This window comes from Sardina pilchardus, chromosome 20, assembly GCF_963854185.1.
Source record: "Sardina pilchardus chromosome 20, fSarPil1.1, whole genome shotgun sequence".
Lineage (NCBI taxonomy): Eukaryota > Metazoa > Chordata > Actinopteri > Clupeiformes > Clupeidae > Sardina > Sardina pilchardus.
The window spans coordinates 8,133,534-8,143,533 of record NC_085013.1 but is presented as its reverse complement, the minus strand read 5'-3'; the positions used below and the strand labels follow the sequence as shown (position 1 = coordinate 8,143,533).

The following is a 10,000-nucleotide window of genomic DNA, read 5'->3' as shown; positions in this document are numbered from 1 at the left end:
TTACACACACACTCTCCCTTTTACTCTTTCCATCACACACAGCCCCAACGCACACACACACTGATGCTGAGGTGTGTGCGCGTGTGTGTGTGTGTGTGTGTGTGTGTGTGTGTGTGTGTGTGTGTGTGTGTGTGTGTGTGTGTGTGTGTGTGTGTGTGTGTGTGTGTGTGTGTGTGTGTGTGTGTGTGTGTGTGTGTGTGTGTGAGAGAGAGAGAGAGAGAGAGAAAATCTCAGGGACTGGACTAAATGAATGAATGTCACTTTTGTCCTTTGTGGGAGTGTGTGTTCCCAGCGCGGCGGCGGCAGCGGCAGGGCCGGTGTGTGTGCTGTTTGGAATTCCATATGTCGTCCCGGCCTCCCAGTGCCACGGCCGTCCTGATGGCCATTCATCACGGGGCCTAATTAATTGATTTATTTTCCGTCCACTCGCGGGTCAACGCATGCTTAAACAGCCCCCGTCGATGTCACCGCCATGAGGTCACCACGGAGGGGGACAGACCCGAGCGAATCCGGGAAGGGGGAATTGGGCGTTTCCATGGTTACTGCTACACTTTGATGACGTCTGCTGTCTTTTTTTTTTTTCATGTGTGTGTGTGTGTGTGTGTGTGGGGGGGGGATAGCTGCCTTCATGGCTGGAGATAAAGATTACTGCATTAGTGAGTTATTGTTAGACACAGACTTTAGGGTCTCCCTGAGACAGGTGAACTAAAATGAACTTCTCTTTTTAATTTTGCTGATGAGCGGAGATCTGTGGAGTGGGCCGTCTGTGGGGATGACGATGAGCTGAAAGTTGCTCCAGCGCTTTGGGTTGCACTACCTATTCCATCAATCTCCGTTACACTATCCGCATAAGTATTTCTCCTGTTTGTCTCCGTTTGAGTCTCTACGACTACTCAGTTTTAGGCGAGTCTTAAAAAAAGTCAAAAGTGTAAGATGACGTGCTACTGTATGAGGCTAGTGTGACTGTGTCCTATTGCAGTCTGCCATGCTGTGACTCCCAAATGCATCTTTGATAAGGTTTAGTGTCCCACCTACAATGCATCTCAGACTGGTGAGCCAACAAGACTCCCATTGGCAAGGTAGCACATTGGCAGTCATGGAGGAGATGTTTGGATGGTTTAACCTTGAGTAACGGCGTGTGTGTGTATGTGAATTATTGGTCTCTATTGGTCTCACCATCTTGTCTGTCTCTTTCTCTTGGCCTGTTTGTCTGTCTGTGTGTTCTCTAGTGAGTGACAGCTGCTACAGGAACCTAGCTGAAGACCGCAGTGGCATCAACCTCAAAGACCTTGTCCATGATCCCTCTCTGTGAGTACTGTGACACACACACACACACACACACACACACACACATACTGCTGCAGTAGCAGCAGGAGAATCTAAACCCCCCGAAAGCAATCATGAGAACAGAAGGCATACACACACCTCAGATACACACTGTCAGACACACACACACACACACACACACACACACACATACACACACAGTCACACGTTTCTTTCTGTCATTTGCTCACACACAGATGTGTGACCACTGTGACCAGCAGTGAATCATACACAGAAACACACACACACACACACACACACACACACACACACACACATTTTCTCCTTCTCCCACACACACACACACACACACACACACATCTGCCCAGTGTTAATGTGTGTCTCACGTACACGTCCACTGACAGGCCACTTTGTCCAAGGACAGAACCCCCCCCCCCCCTCTCCCCTCCACTGCCGCCTCGTGCCCCCTCCCTCCTCACCCCGGAGCTGGGGGTCAATCTCCAGTGTGTAGCATGGCATTTAAATAATTGATTAATCCCAGTCCAATTACGCCCGTGCCACACTTGATATTTCATGCTGGCACGGGAGGACGGCTTTGATAGATGATGCTCTGACATTGCTCGTGCCTGGACTCTCAGCACTGCTAACAGGGCTTTAATGCGCCTCCCTCTGTGTGTGTGTGTGTGTGTGTGTGTGTGTGTGTGTGTGTGGGTCGGGTGTTCGTATGTGAGTTGAAGGGGAAAGTGAGTTGACTTGTGTGTATGTGTGTGTGTGTGTGTGTATATTTATCAACTGTGTTTGGCTGAAAGTGTAAATGCATATGGGTTGAAGGAGAAGTGAAGGTGTGTTTTGCGTGCATTTGTAATTAACTGTGTGTGAGACAGAGAGAGTGAAAAAGATAGATAGAGAGAGAACAGAGAAAGAGTGAAAGAAACCTTCAAGGTGCATTGAAACATGCTTTCTCCCTAGTCCAGGGATTGGTGTATGGGTCCCAAGGATGTTCAGCATTACCTGAGCCTGAGTCTGAGTCTGAGTCTGAGTCTGAGTCTGAGTCTGAGTCTGAGTCTGAGTCTGAGTCTGAGTCTGAGTCTGAGTCTGAGTCTGAGTCTGAGTCTGAGTCTGAGTCTGAGTCTGAGTCTGAGTCTGTCCATATATATTCATGTGGGATGAATGCAGAGAACCCTTTGTGTGTGTGTATATGTCTGTCGCCCACCCCCCCCCCCACACACACACACACATTTGGACAGGTGAAGAGTACCTGTTCCTGTCGTGATCATTATCATCATCCCCAAGTCCCCCTCATCGTTCATCTCTCTCCTTTTGTCCTCTCTGTGTATCCCTTCTTCCCTCCCTCCTCCCTCCTCCTGAAGGACACAGTGCCAGCGGTACTCCATCACCTGGGGCTGTGGCTGGTGACGCCGGGGTGACGTACGGTACAGCAAACCCCCCCGCTGGTGTCCCAGATGAAGAGCTGTATTAATGGAGGCCAGAGTAGGGTGCAGCAGGAGGCTGTAGATCTCTTCCTCTCGCTCTCTCTCTCTCTCTGTCTGTTTCCTTCTCTCTCTCTCTTTCTGTCTCTCTCTTTCTTTCTTTCTATATTTATCCCTTTCTCTCTCTCTGTTTCTGTCTCTGTCTCTCTCTCTTTCCTTCTCTCTCTCTCTCTCTCTCTCTCTCTGTCTCCACACGCTGTCCTTTGCCTGCCTGTGAGTGAATCCAGACAAGTGAATTGGCTGAGACAGAGAGAGAGAGAGAGAGAGAGGGATAGAGAGAGAGAGAGAGAGGAGGGATAGAGAGAGAGAGTGATGTGGAAGTAATGTGGAAGGAGAGTGTGAAGGAGAAAGGCAGAGAGAGGAAGTGAGGGGTGGATGTGGAGCGGGTGAAGAAAAGGTGGAGTGGAGAGATGGAGGCACTTAGAGAGAGAGAGAGAGGGAGAGAGAGAGGGAGAGAGAGATGGGATAAGGTTTGGGCTAGACAGGTGGTACACGGAGTGGACCAGAGAGAGAGAGAGAGAGAGAGAGAGAGAGAGAGAGAGAGAGAGAGAGAATGAAGTGAGTGTTTAGAAGTTGGGAGGTAAGTTTGTTTTTTATAGTCGGAGACTCAGGGGTCAGAGGAAGAAGGGACTGAGATTGCGGGAGAGGGAATGGAGTGGGGAAGGGAGAGAGGGAGAGAAAGAGGAGTGTGCGGGAGCAGTGAGTGAGAGAGGGAGGGAGAGAAAGAGAAAGAGAGAGAGAGAGGGGGGAGGGAGAGAAGCGAGTGAAAGGGTGAGTGTGTGCGGGTGAAGTCCCCCTCCTGTCTTGGCTGCTCAGGGACTCACTGTAACACTCCTCATTAAGCTGACTGCCTGGGCCCCGCCTGTGACCTGAAGGGTCCGCTCTCCAGCGAGGGGACATCTGGGAACACCATGCCTCCACTCCACATGACTTTACACACACACACACACACACACACACACACACACACACACACACACACACACACACACACACTCTCACACACACTCAGACACAAATAAATAGGTGTGTGTACATACGTGCGCACACACACACACACACACACACACACACACACACACAACTGCCTATGTGTAGGCTACTGGCTCCTTGAAATGTCCTTGAAAGAAAGATTATATAATCTATGTGTTTCTGCTTTGTGCGAGTGTGTGGGTGTGTCTGTTTGTCTGTCTGTCGTTGTCTTTCCACCCTGGGGTGTTCACCAGTGCCTGGTGATTTCACTATTAGTTTTGCTATGAAAACTTAACCATTGTCTCGCATTGTCTCATTTTCTCTTTGAAGTTGAATGTGCCACCAGAAAGGCTATTGTGTACAACCTCTTGAAGCTTTAATGTCACAACTAGCCTAATGTAAAAGTAAATGGCAACTTATTGTCCCAGACCTTTATAGACTTTTAGTGATTTTTAGTGATTTCTTGATGACTGGTGATTTCTTTGGTGGTTTTTGGTCTCATTTCAACCATCAGCTTTGACCTAGCTCTTGGTGTAGGCCTATCATTGGTATATTTACCAGTTAGTATGTTTACATGACTCTTGAAAGAAAAAAACTATCAGAACTAGAATCAGAATTGTGGCTTTATTGGCCAGGTTTGTGTGTTAGGCTTAACAAAATCAAACTTTTTAAATGCATGTATGTTAGTCCAGAAAAAAATGAGATCAGACTCAGATCAACCTGTGCACTCTGTGTGTGTGTGTGTGTGTGTGTGTGTGTGTGTGTGTGTGTGTGTGTGTGTGTGTGTGTTTCTTTAGTATTTTTTAGCTTGGTTAGCAAGCTGTTTAGTATAGGCCTACTGATGATGCAAAGTTCACTACAGTGTAGTTAGCAAACTGATGAAGCTATATGGAATGTTTTGGTGTTTATGAATAGGAAGTGGGCCAAATTGCTATCTAAGTAAAACATGCATACTTTAATGTCAACTATCAATAAAGTGATTCCCCTTCAGTGCCATTCAATGCATATACCTGCATTGTGTTGACCCAGCGCGGTTCAGCCCTGCACACGCCCGGACTCGAACCCACGAACAGCAGTAGCTCAGATCGGGAGTCGAGCGTGCTAACAATCCAGCTAAAATCTCAGGCTACTAGCCATCAGGCCAGCAGCACTCTTGAGGCGACACAGAGTGATATTTACCACCGTTCCACAGGCACAGCTGAGCTAGCTGGCATCCGTTACATTACATAGGCCTATACGTAGAGAAGGACGGTAGTCCAGTCAAATCACCTAGCCGAGCTGTACTTAACTGCGTAAACGTGCTGAGTGAGTTACACAACAGGACTTATCTTACAGAAGCATTATGGAGTTTTGGTGCAAAGCTAGCAAGCTAACCACCTAGCCGTACCCACCTGAACCTTGCACTGCAAAACACCAGAAGCTCAGCTGGTACTGTTAAAAGCTTGCTAACTGACATGCTGACTGACGTCTTTTACTTACGTTGGCAAAATTATGAAGGCGTTTTACTCCAAAAAACACTACTTGATGGTTTCCTGACATCAAAAGTTGTTGATTGGTAATCATACTGGGACCTTTTTGAAAAGAGAACCAGGGTGCTAGTGGAGACTGGAGTATTAGATTGGAGTTGAGGGTTGGCAGGTCGAGGATCAGAAAGGAGAGAGAGCGAGGGAGGGGAGAGAGAGAGAGAGAGAAACCTGAAAAAAGATGGATTCAAAAGGTTTAGTAACACTTGAGTGACAGGGGAATCCTGAGAATCTGCAAACAATGCAATGTAATGGTGAAAAATTGGCACACAGGCATGGACCCCCCCCCCCCCCCCCCCCACACACACACACACTAGGGGTTTCCTTGGCAACTGGATTAAATAAGCCTGAGTCTTTGTGTTGAGCATATTCTCATTTTAGAATCCCTCTCCCTCTCCCTCTCCCTCCCTGCTCTCCTCAAATTGGCATCTCTGTGTTGCACACAATATTGGCAATAAAACACAATATGGTCTTTTTGCTCCTCTCTTCTCTCCCTCCCTCCCTGCTTCCCTCCCTCCTTCTCTCTCCCCACCCCTCCCTCCCTCTCTCCCTCTCTCCCTCTCTCTCCCTCTCTCCCTTTCCCTCTCTCTCTCTCCCTCTATTTCTATCATGGTGTCTCTCCACCACTAAATTGGCATTTTCTGTACAGAACAGAAGACGTCTCTGTATTGAATTCTGTCATGACTTCATTTCAAAGAGCTAGTTCGGAGCTCTGTGCTACCAAAGCCTTTATTGTCAAGTAGTTGTGTTACACCAGTGATACCAGGACTGATTTAGCTCTGGTGAAACTGTCATGACATGCTTTTAGCGGTGAGAACCTCCACAGCTTCACTGTCTCCTCAAGCGTGTTCGTGTGGCAGTACTGAACTAAGCCACCAGTAGGCGCTGATGAGCACATTTTGCTCCCATGGAAAGTGTCATATATTCCAGGTCATGTCATATATACAGTACGTTGAGGATGCGAAGGTCAAAGTGCAAACTCCGACTCAGTTCCTCACCTCAGGTTGTGAAAGTGTAAAGATGCTTTCTCTTCCTTAAATTCATTTGAATTCAAATGTCTTTGTTGGCATAAACAACAACAATGAATAATTCTCGCTTTAGAACTTGAATCAAGTGAATGAATGAATTGAATGATGTAATTGAAGAAAGATATTAGCACCTCTCTCTTTCTCTCTCTCTCTCTCTCTCTCTTTCTTTCTTTCTTTCTCCTCTCTCTGTGTATGTGTGTGTGTGTGTGTGTTGTCACTGCTGCTCCATTTTTCTTTGTAACTGTTTATTTCTGTCCCTGACTGTATGCTAAATGTCCCTTGGTCTGCGCCATTTGAGTACAACAGACCGCTAAGCAGCAGCCCTGACAGCCGTCATCAGAGTAATGACGGCGCTCCACAATGCAGCAGTAACTAATGCTGATAACGCCATTGTAGCGGAGATGGGGTGTCCATCATCTCTAGCAGCACAGCGACAGCGTCTCTGGTGATCTTCTGCTCCCCCCCCCCGTGTGTGTGTGTGTGTGTGTGTGTGTGTGTGTGTGTGCGCGCTGCAGTCAGTGTGGATCGGAGCGCTGAAGTAACGACGCTGTGTGTTTTGTTTCACCCACAGGCTCGGAGGAATAATCTCTGCATACAAAATAGTCCCTGATGAAATAGATGAGATCAAGGTAAGTCTCTCTCTTCTTTTTTCCCCTTCTTTCTCTCTCTCTCTCTTTCTTTCTTTTGCTTTCTCACTCACTCACTCTCGGTACACATTTCTATTTTTAGACTTCCATGATCTTCCCATATGAGAACTAGAATATTAATGATGTATGTGTGTGTTTGCGTTTGTGTGTGTGAGTGTGTGTGTGTGTGTGTGTGTGTTTTCCCTTCTCCTCGCATTTCCTCCGTCAAGTGTAACTCAGTCAGATGGGGAGGAGAGATGATAGCATAGCATGGTGTCTCCAGTCTCAAGGCAACATGAAAGCCCACACACGGCTTAGTTATCAAGCCTGAGTTGTAGCCAAACCTCAATGGAATAAGTTGGTATTGAGGTTCTCTCATCACAAATGGAACTGTAGCGTCTGTAGGTCATTAATCAGAGGAGAACATTTATGAATGGGATACCTGTAGCGAGGAACGCTGATTAGACGTGATGACATGTGACATGACACACTGATTATTGTACAGATATGCATGTTAATGTTGGATTAATGAAGTTAATGGTCTTCTTGGCCTTGCTCAAGATCACTGTTGATTGGGAAAACACTCAAATGTGTTTGTGTGTGTGTGTGTGTGTGTGTGTGTGTGTGTGTGTGTGTGTGTGTGTGTGTGTGTGTGTGTGTGTGTGTGTGTGTGTGTGTGTGTGTGTGTGTGTGTGTGTGTGTGTGTGTGTGTGTGTGTGTGTGTGTGTGTGATGGAACAGGAAACCCTGGTGGACTGGTGCGATGAGAAGGAGCTCAACCTCATCTTGACCACCGGAGGGACTGGCTTTGCCCCACGTGATGTCACCCCCGAGGTACAAGACGACCCCCTTTGTGTTTGTGTCCATGTGAGTGTGACTGCATGCGCATGGGTCTCTGGGTGTGTATGTGCATGAGTGTGTGTGGACGTGTGTGTGTGTGTGTGCATGTGTGTTTGCATGCATGAGTGTGAGTGGGCATCTGTGTGCATATGTCTCTTTGTGTGTGTGTGTGTGTGTGTGTTCGTTCGTTCAATTCTCTTTTCTTTTCTTCTCTGTCCCTGTGTGCGTGTCTGTGTGTGTATGTGTAACTGTTTATGTGAGAGCATGCATGTAGTGTGTGTGTGTGTGTGTGTGTGTGGGTGTGTCTCTCTCTCTCTCTCCCTCTCTCTCTGTTTGTTATTGTCTACTGCCTGCATGAACATATGTAGTTGGGGGAAAAAAGAATAATTTTACACATTCTCCAGAGAATTTCTATATCCCTCTATCTCTCTCATCTCTCTTTTTTTTGGTCTGTCTTTCATTCTTTGATCCATACCATTTCCCTCCCCTCCGCAACTAATGTGTGTGTTTGAACTGCCATTCAACTCAAGGGCACGCAGCATCACGCAATATATATGTATGTGTGTGTGTGTGTGTGTGTGTGTGTGTGTGTGTGTGTGTCTGTGTGTGTCTGTGTGTGTCTGTGTGTGTCTGTGTGTGTCTGTGTGTGTTTGTATGTGCGTGCGTGTGTGTGTATGTGTGTGTGTTTTTCTTGTGTTCTGGTGCTCTTCCCTGACAAACACAGTGTTGTATTTGTGTGTGTGTGTGTGTGTGTGTGTGTTCAGTATGTTTAGGATTCAAAATCAGTAATTGTTTTACTGCAGCTAGCTGTGGATATGTTTATGCATGTAGGATTGTACATGGTGTTGTGTGTGTGTGTACAGTACAGTCCTCACATATTGAAATGCTGAAAGGTCTTTGAACAAAAATGATCTTTTACATTTGTAGTTGCATGCTGTAATTGCAGCACAATAAAGATGGACATTAAATGATTTAACACACCATACATACCATAGAGGGTATAACTCACAATGAATAATAACTTGCGAGGTAGAGTGACATTGGACGGTCTTTTACTCCGTTAAGTATACAACCTGGTTCTGATATGGGCTGATTAAGTCAGTTTGATTCCTTATAGTCTGATTGGGATAAGTCTGGTGAATAATGAGTACACCCCTGTGCATATGATCACCTTCCACTAATTGCATTGCATTGGGGGATTTGCTCTACCAACAGTGTAGATGTATTTACCACACATACACTGTTACACTGTTATAAATACAGGCTTCAGGAACTCACAGAACAAAAAGGAGATTTCTGAGTCAAATGTTTGATTTGTTTCAATACTTAGTCCGCATTTATGTATTTTATTTCATTTACTTCATTAGCCTATTTACCTTTCTCTTTGAAAAACAGCTGAAATATTCTGTTGGATTCTAGTCAGTTGACATACTTGGCCAGGTATTTAGAAATGTTAGTATTATTTTGGCGGTCTATGCTTTGGGTAGGTAGAATAGAATATTCCTCCTCTGCCAAGCCTTTGGAGACTGGGAGTCTCCTTGCCAGCAGTATTTTGGTACATCCACAGACATTCTTGATGCCATCTCTAGATCATCATGCAGCCCCATATTGACACACTCCCACCTCTGAGCTTCACTGTCGGGACTATTTTGCATTCGCTGTGGCCGTCTTGGACAGGTCTCATCTGACCAAGGAATGTCCTCCCAATTCTTATCTATATTCTTCTCATGCTCTTCAGCAAAGTTTAGCAAGTATGTTTTCTTCTTTCTTTGGACGTCGTCCATAGAGGTTGACGTTAGGCACTGTCCTTCGCACTGTCCGAACTGTCACAGAAGCCAAGTCATTATTAAATTAGCTAGAAGAGAGTGAATTTTCTCTCGATTCACATACCTAGTAGGTACAAAGGCATTTGTTGCATTTCTACCTACGTGTTTCCGGAACCGTTGTCCTGGCGACCTTACGTTTTGATCCCACCAGCTGTTTGGGCCTCTTCCCTTGATTAGATCATTTTAATTCGCATAACATAGTGGATAGGAATCTTCATGAATGCTCAATCAATTTGCAAATGAGCTGACTGGAAACTCAGTTAGAAATCACATGTTTATTCACATTTAATGCATGGAGTTTCTACTTTGAGACATTTTTGATGTTCTTAGCACTGGCTTTTGATTGTTCATAAGAGGGAATCACACAATTAATGAAAGGTGATCATATAATGTATGAATCATTTGACAT

At 45.9% G+C, this 10,000-nt stretch overlaps 1 protein-coding gene across 5 annotated transcripts in view; it reads left to right on the top strand.

Annotated features, from left to right (window-relative positions):
* The window catches only part of gphna (gephyrin a), a 70,664-nt gene that overhangs the window by 20,867 nt on the left and 39,797 nt on the right, over nucleotides 1-10,000 (top strand). For all 5 annotated transcript variants that reach the window (XM_062522090.1, XM_062522091.1, XM_062522089.1 and 2 more), the window contains exons 2-4: nucleotides 1,230-1,308; nucleotides 6,872-6,929; nucleotides 7,667-7,759. In XM_062522090.1, the coding sequence (XP_062378074.1) occupies nucleotides 1,230-1,308; nucleotides 6,872-6,929; nucleotides 7,667-7,759 (230 nt within the window). The remainder of the gene's footprint in view (nucleotides 1-1,229; nucleotides 1,309-6,871; nucleotides 6,930-7,666; nucleotides 7,760-10,000) is intronic.